General features: G+C 39.3%; 1 protein-coding gene across 1 annotated transcript in view; it reads right to left on the reverse strand.

The window, feature by feature from the left end:
* Positions 1-20,255, reverse strand: part of CUBN (cubilin) — a 141,967-nt gene that overhangs the window by 70,234 nt on the left and 51,478 nt on the right. Inside the window, exons 28-30 of the mRNA XM_077781257.1 lie at positions 14,609-14,768; positions 6,550-6,731; positions 113-287 (exon numbers count right to left, since the gene is read on the reverse strand). Coding sequence (XP_077637383.1) covers positions 113-287; positions 6,550-6,731; positions 14,609-14,768 — 517 coding nt within the window. The remainder of the gene's footprint in view (positions 1-112; positions 288-6,549; positions 6,732-14,608; positions 14,769-20,255) is intronic.

Raw genomic sequence — 20,255 nt, forward strand, 5'->3', positions numbered from 1 at the left:
CTTCTCCTTCAGCTTTCAATCCTATGCTGTTTGACTACTGTGAATGCTTGCATGGCTGATCCTCAATTCTCAGACTTCCTGAATTTCTCCTGGCATTAATCAGTGTACTCACCACCTGGATTCTCTTGCCATGAAGCATTAAAGCCTTTCCCTGTCCCTGCTGCATCTGTCTCGAAGCGGACAGTAGCTGAATTGCCAGTGGTGGAGACTCGCAGTGGGTTCTGTGCTGATCTTGAAACACACAGCTGGGCTAGCCTAGGAGAGAGGAAATCTGGGCCACCAAAGACCTAGAAGTGGAAGAAATATTGTCAGTTTTCCAATGAGAGTGTCTGCCAGACAGAGTACATGAGAACTGTTTAATTTTCAGGAGGGAAATAAAACCCCATCTATAAGTATTGAAAATTATTCAACATTTTAAAATGTAAAGCAGCTTAGAGTCTTTTTCTCTGCAGACTTACTTGGTATCTGAACCACCTGTACAAACCGAGTTTAAAATTTTAGATTATTTGAGAACAGCCTTGCATTAAATAGAATTGTCTGTTTGGGACTTGGCCAGATTCTTCTTCCCTTTCCCTCCAGAATTAGCACTTTGTTTCTCTGAGCACATAGACCCAGATTTTTTTGCATGCTTGCTTACTTCCTTTTTGCAGGAACCTGTGCAGATGATTTGCACCACTGATATCTAGAGGCATAGTTAAAGATGATTTTTAAACTGGGGGCAAATTTCATAATCTGATAAAACAAAAAAGCTTTGCAACTTTATTTACTTCAAGGGCAGCTGGATTTGGGTCAAGTAAGCTACATTTTAATAATGTTCTTTGGAAGCAAGGATATATAGCATACATATTTGCCACAAAAGACTGGTTTTGGCTTTTAAGAGTAATTGTTTCCTACTCAGAAGAGTGTGCCTCAGGCAGTCATAAACCAGAGAACCACTACTCCCTTAAGCATCACAGCATTATTATGTACTTACAATGCATTTTTAAACTAAGTGAAGTGAATTATGGGGCAGTGCTGAAGTCCTGTTTCTTGTTTTCCAGAAGGGATGTAGGATTTTAGTTTGAGCCCATTTGTAAGTGGTGGAAATGGCTCACCTTCTCTAGTCTTCCCAGTCAAAGCTGAAGAAAACACTCATGCTCAGTGCAATTTCCAATTGGCATGTGATTTTGGTGCCTAGAGCCCTCAACGATTGTATGTTCTTGGCTTCCTGCATGCTAATGCAATGGCACCCAATACTAACAGTCTACCACCTTCACTGCATGTGCCTGGTAGGACTGCAGCTGCAAAAGTCAGCTTGGCAGTAACCTTGGATGTGAAAACTCTAAAAGAAATACACCAAATAAAGAATTTGCTGCTGTCTTTCAGCAACCAAACAATTAACAGAAAGATTCCAATTCTATAAGTATGCTTATTATCATGTATAAATCCCAAAATTAAACTAGATAACATCAAGTTCTGACAACACAAAACCCTAACAACCCAAAACAACAACAAAAGAAACAAACAAAACCAATCAAAAGCAGAGAATAGGAATATAAGCAAACAAATCCCATCAGTAATTTCCATCAGTAAAATTTTCCAACAGTAGCACCTTAAGTCCACTCCAAAAATTAATAGTTTGGTTAAGATAAAAAAATTTAAAAGAAACAGTCTATGCATCTTTCTCAGAAAGAAACATTACTGTTAGAAACAGCTTTATATGTGTCTTTTTTTCCTATGATCATTTCAAGATGAGGGGAAACTCAATATTTTAATAAGCAGACTTTTAAAGCCCCAGAAGTAGTTTGGGTTCTGTCCAAGCTAAATATCTGAGCAAGTTTAACAAAGAGCTGAGCTAGTCCCCCCACATTCAGGGTTAAGTGAATTGTTACATAATTTGATTAATTGTGTGCTCACTAACTACTCAGAGGGCCTGACACTGCTCTGATGTTAGAGGTATAACAGAAATAATTTGGTTTTAACTGGAAAAAAAATTCTGTGACTCCAGGTTAATGTGAGACCCAGAAGCAATAAGGAACTAATTTTTCTATAAACATCATAGTCTGTTAGATGTTCAAAAGACAGTATTTTGCTTTGGTGGCTGATAACACAGGCTTAATAGCTTAAACATTTTTATTTTGACTGACATAGCACTTTTTTGCATCCTGCAGGGAGGCTGCATGACTTGAATGGATAATGGCTCCTCTGTCCAATCGATCGTCTCAAGGCATTCAAAAGAAGTCAGTATGGATGAAATCACAGCTCAGATTCAGAATCTGTAATGAAGCTGTCATGGTCTGGGGAAGAAGCCTGTTTGTCTGCTGGAAGCTCAGTGTCTTCAGAAAAAAATCTTACTGCTTGGCTGCTTGTGAGGCCCAGTGACTGCTGCATTTGTCAGAGGTCTGTTCAAATATGAATTTTAAAATGTGTTTGTGTTACATTCCCTGAGTCAGAGCCACAGCATGAGATCTAGCTGGAACACATGCTCTTAATCATCTAAACCAGCCTTGGGAAGCTTTGTGGCAGAGGAAACAGCAGGAGTTTCTAATATACATCTAATAAGTCTCATGGACCAGCCTCTCATATCATCCCTGGTGCTCCCTGGAGCTGTCTGCCCCATGGGCAAGGGAACCAAACCCAGCTCTGACATAAACCCTGCTGATTTCTGCAGCATCTCCTCAGAAATTAACTTGGCCCAAGCTGAACATTTCAAATTGTCCTATTGGGAAAGAATAAAGGATGGGGGATAAATACTGATGGAAACCTGAAGTATATGGGGGTCCTTTACATTGTTAAGTGTTCAGCAACAGCTTCTGCACAGTTTCAAAACAAAAAGCAGTCAGAGGCATGCTCCTGATAGTCATGAGTGTATTTTCTTTTCTCCTTTAGGCCAGGTCAATTAATCAGATGCTTTCATAAAGGCTGGAATAAAAACAAGTTTGAGTGTTTCCATGACAAAAAACAATAAAATATTATATTTGGCTACAAAGAGAAAAACCAATAGTTACCTCATGAAAAAAAAAGAAGAGGGAAAAGAGAATGGATGGAAAGAATGAATTCAAGGGTGTGGTTCATAAAGAATGATAGGATGTCTGAGCTGAAAAAAAAAATATATAAACATCTAGTCTGACCAGACATCTGCTCCCAAGATAAAGTGGTATTGGATGGCATAGCAGGGCTGTAGGACACTGCCATAAAGACCATGGGTTTAATCTGTTCTTATCATTTGCTTCTGCCCCGTTAGCTACATTTAATGTTAGCAGTCAGCATTCCAGAGTTATGAGCAACAGAAAGCTGTTTTTATGCAGTTGGTCACCCTCATGACACAGATTTTCTGGGAATAACACTGATCCCTGCTCAGATATAACTTCCAGCTTTGACAGAGAATTAAGAACAGTAGTAATCCTTGATGTTTCTTTATATTTAAATGAGAAGACCAGAGCATCTGATTTGGAAGTGCAATAGATTGACAGTCTTCCTTCCTTTTCAGCTCAGGGCTACATGTTGCTGAGGCAGAATATATTTGTAGTTTGTAAAACTCTGGTCCATGCAAAAGGAGAAGATGTCATCATTGATGTGTCATAATTTATTCAAAGCAGGCATAGTAATTTTCCTCCATGAATGTAATTTCAATAGAAGCCATTAAAAATTATTTCAGTTATTTAATTGTGTCCAAAATAATGTCTTCTATTTCCATGAAACATTTCTAGAAAATATCTTTAAGAACAATTTAAATTTGTTTTCTGAATATTTATAAAAGGAATGGAATTTGATGGGGAAGAAAAAATGACAGACTGTAACAGTGTCATAAAAGAAACAGGGAGAAAGATTAAAGGAGAATGCATTGAACACTTGAGCCATGGGGATAACCTGAGGATTTCACATTAAAAAAAAAATTATTGCACAGTTTTGGTGAAACATATGGCAGTCCTGGGATACTGACATGGAAATGACAGCTTGTTTAAGAGGCATTGTCAAAGGAAAGGGAAGTCGCTGCCTTTTATGAGAATGAGTATGCTTCAGACAAATGTGCAAGGGTGAAATATTCAAGAAATTATGGTATAAAAATGAAGTTGGCAACAAAGGTGTTGCAATGAGAAATATCTCTTAGAATTTTCCTAAATTGACTGCCAGGTCAGAGGGATGAGGGTGTCCCTAAGCAGAAGCTAAATGCATCCAGAAGAGCAATTTTTGTGATTGCTGGGAAATATTTATTACAGGACATCTTATTTCAGGTACCAGGCTGAATGGGACATGGAGGGACAGCAGAGTGCAGAGCTACTTTAGTACTGATTTTGATTTCCTATTAAAACTGGAAAATTGTTTGATATCAAATAAAGGAGAAAGCAGTAGAAGTTACTACTCAGAGATAAGGAAAATGTGAAATCAGGGGAATAACCATGAGGAAAATTAGACTTCAAACCCCAAAGATACTTAGACAGGATATTTTTGGGAAGATAACGTGAAAGACCTTTGGAACCTTAGTGATCACTGAAACGCACAGTATCAAGAGCACACCAGTAACTTTTTTTTTAACACTCTGCAAACTTAAATGCATGTGTGGTTTTCTGCTTGGACATACATAGAAACTACAGGAAAGAAGGTGGCAAGATAAAGCAGCTTCTGAAAATGGCTAGCCATGTTCTTTTTTTTCTTTCCACTAAATCTGAGTCATCACTTGTTCTTCTTAGACTATGTCAATCATGGTATGAATGAATTTCATAATAAAAGCAAGGAAATATGTATGTGGCAAGGTACATAAAGCTCTGCTGTGTGCCTGCAGGGGAAGTTCTACACTGCCAGGGAGAACCTTTGATCAGGCACTAAGATATGATCCAATTGTTGTCTGTAAGCTCATTTATGTTAGGTTATCTGCCAGCAGATCAGAGTCAGGTGTTGGGAACTGGATGAACCAGGATCAGGAGACAAGTGACTTGAAGCATGCCAATTCTGAGGGCAGGAAGGCAGAGGAGTTCAAGCAGCAAGGTGAGCATCTGTGCAGATGAATCAGTATGGTTGAAAAAAAGCAGAACATAGCAACTAACCTGCAAATGGCAAAAAAGGAAACCCAAAATCTAAGGTGAATACCTTGCTCAGGAGCACAGAGCAGTAAACTGCAGGGTCTTTAAAACAGTTAAACAGTGTCTTTAAGTAGCTGATGTCTGGCAACCCACTCAATTGGTTTTAGGCCAGCTACCTTCCCAGTAAAAAGCTCTCAAACAAATGGTTGCCAGCCATCTGTACTCTTGCTGGATCATGATAGCTCCTGAGCAACCATCTGCAGATGTAGGTATTGTCCTTGGACTATTCAAGAAATGGTCATCCAGAGCAAATTTAGATTTGGAGGCTGTTTAATGGATTCCTCTGGGCAACAGAGGCATAAGGGAAGTTTATAGGCTGATTACCTTCAGTCTGGTAATTCTGGGCACAAAGAACAATGAAGATGCAACACAACAGACTTCATCAATACCCAAACCAGCCAGTACAGGTCACCTACTCATAGTCTCTGGTGTCAGTAATGTGACATACAGGTACACTTGCTAATGCTACTGATGGAGAATTCATGGAACAATTTCCTTAGACTCAGATCCTACAGCAGTCAGAATGTGGGAGTGGGAAGCAGAGCTTAAGTGTGGGTACTGGACAGAAAGTTGTCTAACTGTATGCTGTATCACATCACCCAGAAAAGGAGAAGAAAGACTGCAGTAGAGTGGTACAAGTTCTCTTAATCAATATTTTGCATTCATTACAAAAATATTGAAAAGTCACCCACATATTATCATTGACAAAAAGTCACAAGTGTACCTCCATTATTGATCTCAAACGTCTCTAGTGAGAGCAGTTGAGAAAGTCTATAATTATAAAGTTCTTCCTGAAATTATTTCCTATTCCTTCTTCCTGTACTGGAAGTCTATTCTACTGTGTTAGCTGAGATTGGTCACCTGGTTGCTTACCAACATGTGTGAAAATATGTCATATATAATAGGGTCATCTAGTCTTATGGGTCACTAAAAGGTCAGAACATCATTAGAGAGGCCTCTTTTCTCCTTTTCCCACCACCCTAAGATGACTAGGATATTGCCTCTTCTTTTATTTTTTTTTTTCTGAATGCAAAGATTCTTTATAATTTTCATCACTCAGGGTTATAAATCTCCCCACATCCTTGGAAGGTCCTACACAAGATCTCACCTGAGTTATCCCTTGCAGTGATCCATCATCCTTTGCATTAGGAAATTATCTTCATGGTACAGCACCCTACACTTAGTTCTTTATAAAAGGTGGGGTTTTTAAGACTAAGTTTTTCAAAGCAGTTTTGTCTTTTGTTAGGAAGCATACAGTGTAATGTCATAATTAATTAAGGTATACAGTCACCAGAGACATAAAAGCAAAAAATAATAAGAACATTGTAGCTTCTGTGACAATACCTGTTGAACATAACTGTAGCCTCAGCAGAAACAGGAAATTGTGGTAGAATTGTTTGTTCTGCATCTGCAGTTCTTGGGATTATCTGTTTCAGACAGAAATGAATATAACTTGTGTATTTTAGAGGAGTAAAACTAATGCTCTTACCTCCAAAACATCATAGCTGCAGTTTGGGTGATACTCAATGTCAAATTCCTGAATGGTGAGTTGAATGCTGCTACCAGGCGCTGTGTGGATGTACCAGATGCATTCCCTATTGTTTGGGTATCCGCTGGGGTAGCCAGGGCTGTGAAATGAACCAGAAGGGCCAGAGAGCTCTCCTCCACAACCTGACAACAAAGCAAAACAGCCTGTCGATAAGGAGGTCTGGAAAAACTCACTGACAGCTCTGATAAGGACAGGCAGTAGCACCCATTTCACTGTCAAATGTGTACTCTGGGCTGGAAGGTCTGCTCTGCCACAGGGAACTCGGGAAGAGAATGGCTGGAGCTGTTTGCACTGCCTGTGCAGGAAGTACTTCACCTCCTCTTTTGGTACATTTCATACCAAACCTCATCCTCTGTTCTGACTGCTGAGACACAGAGAAAAAAAGGAAATTTTTTTATTGGCTTCTAACTTTACAAGTTCAAGAAAGCTAAATCAAATCCATTCTCAGCTCTTACTAACTTCAAATAATGCACAAGCTAAGTTATCACAGGGAGGTCTTTCTATCATAAAAATGCCATTTCCTGCTGCTTTTGAAATCATAAAATTAAAGACAATGCAATGTGCCTCAGCCTACTGAGCACGATTACGTGCTGCCAGATCACAGTGGATAAACAAACTTTCTGACACTTGGTGGGTTTAATGTTCTTTTTAAAATTCAATTGTAACAGCACTATTGTAAAACAAACTGTGTTGGAAAAGTTATGTATTTTCTTTTCAGATAAAGAAAGTATTGTCCTAACACCACTCCCCACACCCTGGGGTGACTAAGTTCTTACATATGGTGAGCTAGATTGAAAAAAGAAACCAGTAGCAAAACAATGGATGAAATGGAGACCCTGGTTTAACAGGACAAAGCAGCTGAACATCTGACACTAGTTTTATCATCTTTTTATGGAGATGTGCTAAGTGTACCACTAGCCTCTCTTTAATGAATTCCTGGTAAGATGCTATTCCTGACTCAGTCCCCAAGTTCAGGCTTAAACAGGGCAGGAAGGCACAGCAGCCCTCCCAGTATCAGGGCAGATTTAGAACAGTTACATTCATAATAAAACCTTACCATAAGAAAAGCCAGTAGGGTGGCTATGTACCTGTCACATGCAGAAAGAAAAAGGATTCTGTGTTTGATCTGATTTTGTGTGTGCCACTCTGCCTTCCAGCAGCATTTTTCTTCTGCTCTTAACATTACAAGCCCCCCAGGCGCTTCATTTAGGCACTAATATTTTGCTTGCACAGAACTTATAGGGTCACTTGAGCTTTGTAATGCCCATACTCCATCAATCTCTTAGGCTTCATCTCCAGAGGAAAGGTTCTGTCGCATTGCAAAGCCCCAAAATACTTAATAAAACCATCTAATAAACCGTGGGTTCTATATTCCCATAGGCAAATATTGTGGTATGTCAGAAGTGATAAATAGCATCTGTATCAGAGCCTTTATTTATAGAAGGTATTTTATAACATAAGCCAAATAAAATACTCCTTTGATCTGCTCAACATATATACACAGATGTGTAAAACTCCTCTAATCTCTGTTAAATCTAAGAATAATTTGCAATTTGAATAAGGTGTCTTTGGCCATTGCTTTGCTTTACACTGTATTCAGGAAGCTGTAGATCAAGATCTTCAATTACATGCAAATATTTTCCTTTCATCCCAAACTTGTGGTTGCTAAATCCCAGAAGCATTTACCATCATCTCTACCATCAAGTCTTTCAGCTTCACACAGAAAACCTAACTTTGACTTCCTCATAGTTGGCTATAGGACTTCTAGGACTGCAAACCACAAATCTATGAAGGGAAAGAGCAGCAGGTCTGAAAGGGAGCAAAGCTGTAAGAATCTATTTTAAGCTAAAAAAGAAGACATCTAAATACCAGATGTGAGGCCATGCCAACTATGTAACACTCATCTCTCTCAGTCCATCCCACAGTATCCACCAGAAAAGCACCTTGTAAACAAAAGAATTCCCACTAGTCCAGGTAAACCTTTACATAGGTGAAGTTGTCTCATAGATGAATTGGCACAGGTTTAGCTCTTCTCCCTTTTCCCCACCTTGCTGCACATGGAGCAGTCAGAGGTGGCTTGCCCTGCAGTCACAAAGCTATATTGTCAAGCTACTAGGCATCTCAATTTAGGAACTAAAGAAGTTTTGAAGTGCATTTTAAACCAATCTTGCTTTTGATCCCTATGGAGAAAAAGGCAGTGCACTTCCTTCCCTGAGGCTGTCAGCACTTAAACCCCCTGAAACTTTGATATCTGTGAACATTTCATCAGTGAGATGGAGGGGAAGAAACTTTCAGTGTAAGCCACCAACCCTTTTCTCTCCCAGTGCCATTAGAAGATGGCTGAGTTTCCCTCTAAAGAAACCAGGTTGCTGAGGTTGTACAACTGGAGAAAAAAAGGTGTCATCATTGGGGAAGCCTTAGAGTGGAATTTGCAGCCTTTCCCTCTGCAGCCAGAATTACACATCCACTAAGGACAGAGCTCAGGAGAAAAAGGCTGCTTTGCTGCCAGCTTGGGAAACAGAAAAGTTTCTCAACAGCTAGACTTAATGTCTCGGCTCCTGAGGGGATGGGAACAGGGATCAGGGGAGTTTCAGCAGGCAAAAGAAAGCCAATTGCTATTTATCTCAGCCTGAAGAAAGCTGGGAACACTTTAAAACCTAGCGGGCAGTTATGACTCAGCTTCTCCTAAAGGGTTCCTGATAGCCACAAAAGAGTTTTTTTTTTATTTAATCCTGAAATGGCTCAGAGGAGAGGAAAGCTTGTGTGCTCTTTGAGGCACAGACCTTTCTTCCATGCAGCCCTTGCAGGTAGCATTCAGATTACTCACACTCCCTCTCCAGAGAGGTTTACATTTCCTCTGAGCTCAATCAACATTCTCTGGAAGCACATGAGTAAGAAGGTCAAACTGCTTTTAATGTCCCATTTCTTTTCTTCCAACTAAAGATGTTCCCAGAAAAGGCTTCTTTTGTCTTTTCTTTCTTTCTTTCTTTCTTTCTTTCTTTCTTTCTTTTAATGGAGTGATTCTTTTAAAGTGCTCCAGTAAAATGGAGGTAAAGTTTAGGTCTCTGAGATTAATTTCTTATAAATTGTTTGCAAAAAGATCAGAATTACTTGAGTTTATGCCTAACAATTCACTAATAGCAGAAAAAAGAGCTCACTGATCTCTGCAAATATGTAAACTTCATACCTGAATTTTTTTTGACTGACCAGCATATGCCACAAGAAACCTTCACATCAGAGCAGAAGCACTACCTCTGAAATCTCTGGCCAACTGCCAGGAAGTCTATGCATGTTTCTGTTCTTTATAAGGATGAGGTAAGAGTCAATTCTGTTGTGCTTTCTGTAAGTGCTCGTTGATTATTAAAAAAATATTTGCATAAATACTTAAGAGATTAAAACTTGCTGGATTACAATGCCAAAATGAGAAAACTTAAGTAATGAACTTTTTGAAATGCTTACAAAACTTTGATTACAAAGTTACATGAATACAAACCTTCTCCCAATGTCTGTATTTGTCTGGAAATATCAAATAAAATTTTGATTCTATTGAAATAAATGGAATTTGTGCTGTTTATAGCAACAAAGTAAAAAATTTGGTCTTTAGGGATAAACAAAAATGCAGAAGCAGAACCTATAAATAGCGGCATTACTTCATTTTTCACTGAAATAATAGTGAATAATACCAAGACATTCTGCTCCTAGTGAAACATTAAAAGTTTTCTCAGCACAGATACATGGTCTTTCTGTGTGCTGTGAAATGCAGACAGCTGCACTGTGGAAAAGTTGCTTGCAGCTGAACTGTATACAGCAAATAACTGATTTGTGCCAACCTCCTTGCAGTAATTTAGGACATTTCAGCCCTGCAGTTAAACAGAGAAAAAAAAAAAAAAAAAAAAAAAGAAAGAAAGAAATAAGAGATACTCTTTTAGTAGTGTAAAGGTCCTGGAATTCCCCTGAAAATGCTGAAAACTACTACCTACTCTGGTGTTAGTTGCTAGGAAATCAGACAACAAACAGAAAACTTAGGAAACATATATTTGGTGGTTTTGCTTCCCTCTGACTAAAATTTACGTATTCATTGAAGATTGTGCAAGGGATGATTTACAGATCTTTCCATATTACTGCCTGTCTGGTTAGCAGATGGTATTCATTAACCAAAGAAGAATCCCTATTCTCATAAATAATTATAGCTGAACAGAAATGTTGTAATCTGTGGAAAACTCTATTATGTGCTGTGTTTTCAGATTTATTCATGGGTATGCTGTTAGTCACATGTTAGAAAAATCCCATCCATAAAGGTTAAAGAGAACTGGCACTGTTCCTGCAAAATCAAATTTAGGGAAATGAAAGGAAGCAGAGTTTTCCAGTTGTGGTACTCATAGTGAAACATTTCAGTAAACGTAAGCTGACTGTAGCTGCATGGAGCATGTACTAGTAAATTTGCACACAGTACAATAATACTTGCGTGAAATATAATTTGGATTTGATTCTGAAAACTTGTGCTCTCTTGAGTAGGTTTGGTTATAGAATATTATCCAATGGATGAAGTAGAATAATTTCTGTGATAAGGGTTTATGCAAGAGAATAAAAATTCAAGTGAAATACTGTTTCAGGTTTTTTCTGCTTTCTGATTCATTAATATCAGACCTTGTTCATCCTTAGACTTAATGTGACAGAAAGACACTGAAAAGGAATAGTCATTTTTGGAAACTGAAAAAATGTCAGTTTGTCAAAGCTTACACAAGAAATAAACAACAGACCTATGATTCAGGCTTAGAAGATCTGGACCTCAGATCCCATGCTGACCTGCAGGGTGATATTTTGTTCAGGAATCCTAATGGATGCCTGAAAAATGTTTCCAGTGAATGGCTTCTGCATCTTCATCTAACCTCCAGTTCTGTAGCACTTCTCTGAAGAACTAACAAACAATTTAACATTTGACCTGACACATATACTGACCATGTGAAACAGAAAGCAGAGTCATTGGTGCAAATTTGGACTGAGAAATGCTGAGAAGAGACAATTAAATTTAAAAGCTCTATTGACAATGAAGCAGCCAAATGAGTGAGCTTCCAATGAAATGCAGATGTATATATAGAGCAGTGAGGCCCTACATGTATGTTGCTTTATAAGGTAAGTGACTGGTGTAGGAAATATGTGTCTCCTCAGATATGACAGTTGTCACTGATGTAATTTTGCACTGAGAGACCTTTGCCCTCTTGGCCTCCTGAATTATTTTTTAGGGAAAGCAGTTTGATTGGCATTCCATCTTTGCAATATCCAGACTGTTACCACGAGTTTGTTCTTTCTCAAAGGGCCAATATATGTCCCATATATATTTGCCTATATTAAACTTCCTAAAACAAAGTGAAAGTAGAATAAGCACCTTGCAGATTCAAGCTTTCCACTGGCAAATAATCCTTGTGAGGCCTTGACTGCAGAAGAAAACATTACTGATTTAGCCAAATCAATTCTAATTCCATCCTCATCAATGAAACTCCCTTAGAAGAACAATGATATTTCAGAACCAAAATAATTTCTAAATTTACTTCCCTGCACTAGAACTTTCTATTCAACTTCTATTTCTATTTGTTTTCTATTTCTATTATTTCTATTTCTATTTCTTTTTTTTTTCCAAGTTAAAATTACATAGGACACTTAAACATACATAACAGCATTCTCCAAAGATCAGTTATTAATTCCATCTTTGTGAAAGCCCTTAGGTTTTCAAAGAAACAACTTTTTAAAGGTGTCCTCAGCAGCTGGAAAGATCAGATGCAAATGTTTTAAATTAAAATAGTTTTGCTTCATCTATAGCAGGAGGGCTATTCAAATCATCTATCAATGAGGCAAGCATTTGTCTTTTTTTGACTGCCTCACAACTGTGAAAAAGCTGCTGGGAAGAATGTCTGAAGCAAAAAGTATCAGGCACATGGAAAACATAAGTGCTGCTCTGTTTACCATCAAAATATATGAATGTCCTTGATATATATCTCATAGGAGCTTCACAAATGCCAGTTAAGGAGCACATGGGCAGCCTGAGAAATAGTACACAGCAGCTTGAACTCTAGAGAACACATTTGTCACTTGAGCAGAAATAAAAGCTCTTCTCTCAGCAATATATGTAGCTCTGTTATTTTCTTGTCAGGTGAGATGTTACCAGATCTGGATGGAGATTGCCCTAGGAATTTGCCCTCAGCGAAGAAGGGACACAAATGCTTCATCTGAAATACTCAACTCAAAGACTGCATCTTCTGATCAGTTCCTCCAGACAAGGAGACTTTTTCCAGTGAAACTTTTTTATGACCTTGAAAGATTTTCAGAAGGGAGAGGTAAATATACCACCCCAACCACAGGGACATACCTAACTTATCTACTTTAGGGCAACTAGGCAATGTAGCCACCAAAAGTAAAAGGAATAGCTGTATTTGTGCACGACACCAACAGAGAAAAGAAAAGGAAATTTTTGAAATGAACAAAAAGATGACAACTGTGGTCAGCTCTGGAGGAACTTGCACTCGCATTTCAAGCTATCAGAAGTCAGAGCTGTGACGTTCTGGGCCGGCAGTGACATTCCCTAAGAGCCAGGTCTATCTGACCCCTCAGATCCTGGTCTGCCTTAGACACAGCCCCGCATTAGCAGCCTGGGCCCCGTGCAGCACTAGGCTGGGGCTCAGTGTACGGGAATTAACAGAGGGGCAGCGCTGGCTGACACAGAAATGAATGCCAGTGCACCAAAGGGCTGCAGAGGGGTGGGAAAGGAGGGAAAGCACAAGTGTTTACCATGCAGGCACATTCTGGAAAGCTTTGAGAGCTTTAGAAAAGCAAGTTAACCCAGCACCATGGCTACTGCATGGAACTGATGTCATCTGGCCGTGCATAAAAGCCTCCGCTTTTTCTTCTTTTGTGCGGCTCCGGAATGACATCACCCCAAAGCACAAGGAGGTGCCTTTGTGCTGGGGCCCTTCCCCTGCTGGCCCCGGGTCGCATCCCGCTCCGGGCTGTCCCTCCCGGGCCGGGAGCGCTGCCTCGCTCCCCGCGGAGCGCTCGGCACGCCGCGGAGCCGGCGGGGCTCGGGGAGCCGGCAGCCCAGCAGTCCGTGCTAGGAGCCCGCAGCTCCCGTCCGAACCGTGCTCAGCAGCCCTGCACCTCGGCAGCCCTTCCGCTGCTCCAAACGCAGTCAAACCTCAATGCTGCGGACTGATGAGCCACACAGGGCAGCTAAGGCGATTTCATTATTATCAAGGTTGGAACCCCTTTGGCGGGATGTACAATGGCACGCGATGTAACAAGCTGTGTACTTGCTACAGCACACAATTGCTGTAAAATAAGCAGAGTGAAAAATACTACATTTGTAGCCTCACTTATGAAGAAACTGCAAACGTAGTTTGCTGTTTTACAATCATTAACAGATTTGTTTATGCTTGGCTTGCATGCTTGCCTGTTTAATAAGGCAGGCCTGTGAGAGTTTTCATGACATGCAAGAACAAGAGAACAGACACCCAAAGCACATCCTGGCCAATGTTATTTCATGTAGAGAAATGGGGCAGAGGTAGCTGGAAGTGAGTACTACCACAGAAAACAAGTACCACTAAATTAAACTAGAGAGAAGCCTGAACCAAAAACAAAAGTCTATAGAAATGAGGAAAACTGAGGGCTGAATGTTCCCATTAAAAATCTCAAGTTGCCCACAGTTACTCGTGACAGCATCTATCTCCTGTTCATTACAGAAATTCTGGACACACCCCTCATCCCTGTGCCTACTCCTGGAAATGAAAGCATATTTCTCTAATAGCTCTCAGTCTCTAATCAACTGATCTTTGACAGTGTACATGTGCAGAAACATCCACTGGGAAAGTATGTGTAGAAATATGAGGAAATGCAATGAATTTAGAGCTGCAATGGGTTATTTCTATTTAGATGGCATAGAGTGGCATAAGGTGGAGCACACATACAGGGAAGGACCCCTACCTTCCCAGAGGAAACCTGGCTAACTTACCATCAACATGCCATAGCATCTGGAACCCACTTCTAGCATTCAGTCCATCAGAGTAAAACTCCACATGAAGGCTAGTCCCTGTAGTGCTTCCTGCCAGTGGGAGAGACTGTCCACAGAAAGTGCCTATCAGGTTGGATTGTGCATCAGGCCCATCGTAGATCTGAAATGAAATTAAAAAAAAAAAAAAAAAAGCCAGTGAGTAAAAAGAATCTCCTCAGTTAAGCAGCTTCCCAATGTTTTGTACAGGATTAAAAAAAAAAAAAAAAAAAAGAAAAAAACAAATCAGTGACACTTCTCCCACCGGCCACCCTTGCACAGCAATATGAGCCTAGGGAGTGTGGAAAGATTTGGGTAAAATGATGAGTAAATACAACACCAATATGTCTTTAAACCTGGCCTCACACTGTGTGCAGTAGGAAGGGTTTGCTGTTTCTGTTTTGGTGTGTATTGGAGGTTGCTGGGGAAGAAAATAAAGGGCAAGTGGCAATGAACTGAAATAGAAAGAAAAAGAGGATGTTGTGGGTCTGATTTGCTCCGTGCACCTAACACACTGAGGGCCTCCAAACCCCTTGGTGACAACTCTGTTTACATTTTCACCTGTTCAAGACTGAACCCATGTGATATGAGGACTGCTGGGCTTCTGATGGAGAAAATCAAGCAGTCAGTATCATGATGGCCTCCCAGAGTAGTGAGGGCAAACTGAAAACCACAAGTAAATCTTCAAAAACACAAGGAGATTTCATATGTGTTTATTTATGGTTTCATAATCTCATGCTAAAGTCTTGATTTGGAGGAAAGCTGTACTGAACCATGCTTCTGAAATTTCTTTGTCAAACCCTATGTGCTGGTATTTTGACAATCAGCGTGTCAGGTGTAGCCAGCCTGAAAAATCTTTCTGTTCTCCCAATACAGATGAGGAATCCTCCATCTCACTCTTAAACATTGTCACTCTTACAAAAAATCCAAAATCAACCAAACAATCAAAACTACAAAATGCTAGGGAAATATTTCTGTATTTAAATATTTAAATGATGTCTGAAGGCAATCATATACTCACAATTAGATGAAAACACTTAATATAAATTTTGATGGGGTGATAGTAGATGCTTAGAACTTTTTTAACTTCTTTACATTTGTTGTCTCCAAACAGGTTTAAATGGTCTTTCAAATTCTAGTTTAACAAGTTTTTTTTAAATCCAGCAAACCACACTGAACATACCTCTGTGTTCTCACCAAATACCCCATGCCTCAGTGTCATTTTTCAGGCATGAGAAATGTAATTTTTGCAAAGCTAGTAAAAATGAAATATTTTAGCTAGATAGCCTTTGATTTACAATATCAGAGTGCTGATTATTTTCAAGTTAGGACTTGCTTTATTTTTTCTACCTTGGTTACTATGATTCTTAAAGTTTAGGAAAACAGCAACCCTTGTCTTTTATTATCACTTTGTGACAGTTCATCTGATCTTCTGTCTCACAAAGCATATCTTCCTAACACAACTCAGCAAACCACTGGCACAGAAACCATGCCTGAACATTCTCATTGTCCATTTTTGGCATGCTTCCTTTCAGAATTTCAACAAAAAACTTTTCTCTCTTCTGAAGCCATTACCGTAAAATTATCTTCATGCAAAGAATAAAATCTATGAGCTCTAGAAGAACAGCGGTTTATTTATCTTTGATCTCCATTAAAATCTCTTTTCCAAATATCTTTGATTCCACTAAGAATTCTGCTATGTTCAGTACTGTATAACTCAAACTATAGAAATACATTTCAGCAAATATTGATTGACCATGCTAACTACTAATTTTCATACATATTTTCTGGCAGACTCACATATGAGAGTAAGTCATTAACCCCCAGCCTTTCTGTTGAAGATGCTGGTCTTGCAGAATCTTCAGGAATCTTAAATGTTACTCATTTAAAATAGAGTTGGGGCCAAGAAATCAACTTGAATCCTCTAGCAGACAATCCAGATGAAATGGTTTCTTTTTAATTAAAAAAAAAAAATGGAGTTAGTTCTGCCAGAAGTTAGGGTCAAATTGCAGGAATAATTCTATTGTAATATTCCATGGCCTATTTAATGACTGGTGACCATCAGTCTAGTACAATGAAAAGCTTGAAGCAAGCTAAGTGTATTGCAAATTGAGAACTATCACTCTATTTGGTATGGTTTCTCTTGGTGAAATCAGAAAAGATTGAAAGTTTCAAATTTCATTGCTGGTAGTGATCAGATGTGTTTGAAAATAAATATAAATTTTTCCCAAAGATTAGATGGCAATATGTTGAATATCAATCTGTATTATTTCCACATGTAAAATTTAAAGGACCACCTGATAGACAGATGAGCTGTCCCATACCCAGCATTACAGTTATGACCTTCATCCAAGCCAGGGTGAGAGTTTTATGCATTCTTTCAAGGCGTATGTTCAGAAAAACAAAATCAAGTCAGATCCAATTAGATTTTTAAATAGTAATTCCTTTGATTAATTTGTGGTATATACTACTAATATTTCTGTGGCTTCAAGCCATGGAAATCTTACACCAGAAAAATATGAATGGTGAAGAATGTATCAATGTGGAGATATTCTGAAGAGTAGCTAAAACTATGTCAAGATACATATTTACAGTGTATTGTTAGCTCTAGTGATTACAAATGAAAACCCATTCTAAAGAACTATGGGCTAAATCATACCTAGAAACTTCCAAATACAAACAACAACAAAAAAAAGCTTCATGCATCTTCTGCAATTTGATTCATCAAGAGAGTATTATTTTTATCTAAGACAGAGAATGCCATATTTCTATGTCATTCCTCTGAAAACAATCCATCAGTTTTTCTAGCCACAAAGCATGGTTACTATAGCAATCCTTCGTGCCGTGCTGCCCGTGGGTTTGAGTTCAGAGCAGCATTTCACAGGGAATTTGAGTGCCTGGCCAGCTGCAACTCATTGAGAGAGGCAGAACCACAACTGCTAGAATTACAGCTGGGTTTTTTGAGCTGTCTTTCATTTCTAAATGAAGGGAACAGCTGTGTGTTTTCACAGGGCATTTTGAACTTCTCAAACCACCTTTTGCTCTCACACAAACACAGGCAAGGGAAACTGAAGCTGAACACAGCTCTCATAAGCCATAATTTCTCTCATGATCTCTGAGATAATGTTTCTTGTCAGGTCCTGCTTTGTCAGCTGTGTTATCTTAAACTCCTGCAAATTGAGGGAAGGTTCTTCTGCAGTCTACATGAGGCAAGATACTCCTCATGGTAGTGCAAGGCAAATTGGACTTTGGGGCAGTCACTCCTGCACTATACTTACTTCAGGAACTGGTGATTTGACTCCCTTCCAGCTCCCCATTGGGAAGAAAGTGCTTGTTCTCTTCTGTGTATATATTTGTTTTGTAATATATTTATTTGTTCAGACCTTTTAGCCTCCACCAGAAAATCCAAGCGCTTCATAATGATTTTGGCAGACAATTCAACCAGCAAAACAGGCAAACACCAGCAACACATGTTCAGATCCTTACCTTCTACTTTTTAGCAAAGCAATTGCCCAGCAGCAAGCAGAACACTGCATTTCACTGGCCTGCACCCTGGCACTGGGTCCAGGTGGGGATGGGCTATGTTCAAATTAATTATTAAGCATGGCTCAATAATTGTTAGAAGAAATCCTTTACCAGGCTCCCTAGGAGCAAGTGTATAGGTTGACATGAAGGTAAAAAGGGGAGGTACCAGCTCTCTAAGGGATGAATCAAGCTGTGTGACTGCTCCACAGTGAAGTGGAGCTGAAAATAATCTGCTGTACATTAGAATGGGGTTGGGAAAGTAGGACTAGGAAAAGCTTCAGGAAGGGTTTGGCTTGGGTACCTTTCCTGGGGGACACCATGGTCACCAGTATCGCATTTTGGCTCTTCTGACTCTTCAGCCTGGAAATATGTCACTAACATCAATAATGATGCCCTGGAGGCCACAGCTGTTCACTTCTCTTTGGAGGAGCAAAGCAAAAGGGCATGACCTGTGTCACAGAAAAGCTCATTACCAGAACTGGAGCAGGGGCTCAAGGACTGAGCTGACTGGCAAACGAGGTTTCCTCTACTTGGAAGAAATAAAGATCTATAAAAAATGGGAAAAATCAACTTGAAATGTGTTCCAGTTGGACATACTCGAGGTAGGGACAATTTTCTAGCCGACTGCCTTGTCAAGCTTACTCTGTCTTGCAAAAGTGAGCCTTTCACACTGGTAGTAAGACTCCATCTGTTCGGTTTTCCTGGCAGAAAACTACAGGGTGGGGAGCAGGGAGGTGGGTGGGGAGGGATTGTTAGGGCAAAATATCAGTTTTCTCCTGGAGAATGTTATTTATATGAAAAGGCATAGTTATTTTATTTTTTAAACAGGAAAAACATTGCAGAGGAAAAGCCCATGCCTAATAATCTCTGGAAAAAAGCTGCTTATATACACTAGTTAATAGTAACACAGTCTTGATCAAGAGGTGATAGTCTTCAAAACCAAACTTTCAATTTTATGAGGGGAAAATCTAAATCTAAATCTTAGATTTAAATCTAAATATTAGATTAGATCAGTATTCATACTCTATGAATATGACAGCTCTCTTTCATTGTACTGCAAACAATACTGTCATCAGATGTCATGAAATCATCATAATAATGAACAATTATATTAATAATTGTCTCCAACTGAGTCTTGAAACAAACTATTTGCTGTCAGAAAACCTTAATACAGGGACTAGCAGCAACAGCTCTGGGCTGCATATGCAGAACTCAGGAAAGGAGGCATTGCCTTGGATCAGACCAAAAGAGCCATGAGTGTCCCACCCATGCTCAGAGCCTCTAGGGCAGTCTGACACACGCAAGCATCCTTTTCCTCCTAGAAGTGGGAAAGCTGATATGGGATTGTTTGGATCTGAACACCAGAGGCAGTGATTACAGGTTTCTGAATAGCTCTTCCTGAAAGGAAATGAAAGGAAAAGAAATTCTGGAAAGGAAATTTTGATGGCATTGCCACAAATATATTATCAGAAAACAAAAATAAGCAAAAACCAGGCAATATAATCCTCATCCAAGTAATAGAATGTAGTCTAAAGAGAGATCACCATCAATGGTTAAAACAAGAATTAACACAAACAAAAATAATTAATTTCCAAGCAACACATTTCTTTCCAGAAGGGTAGAGTGCAAACTTAAGAACCTGCAGGTCTGTCAGCCAGAGGAAAATCCAAATAAATTAAAGCTCCAGGATGTGGCTCAGTGCGTTAGCTGAGCACCACGATGACAGTGTTTCACAGAAACAAAGGCAGATTAAGACTTTGAGTGACTGAATGCATGGAACCTTGACACTTCCACACAATCAGGCTCAAATAAAAGTGAGATTTTTTTAACCACAGTCATATCTGCTCATTCCTGTCTTTCTAGGGAAGGTTTATTTTTTGAAATTATATGAAAGCAGTATTTTGTTAGCAATGAGTGAATTATAAGAATATAAGAAATGCAGGGTGTATATTTGGATTAAATTTTAAAATTGTTTTAGATACAGGAGCAGGAAATAACTGCTGCTGAAGAAAGGAATGCCTAGGAGACATCCACCTAGTCAGCACATCTGAAAATCTGCACTCAAAACCTTATTTTTGCAGCATGT

The sequence above is a fragment of the Lonchura striata genome, chromosome 1 (assembly GCF_046129695.1).
Source record: "Lonchura striata isolate bLonStr1 chromosome 1, bLonStr1.mat, whole genome shotgun sequence".
Classification (NCBI taxonomy): Eukaryota; Metazoa; Chordata; class Aves; order Passeriformes; family Estrildidae; genus Lonchura; species Lonchura striata.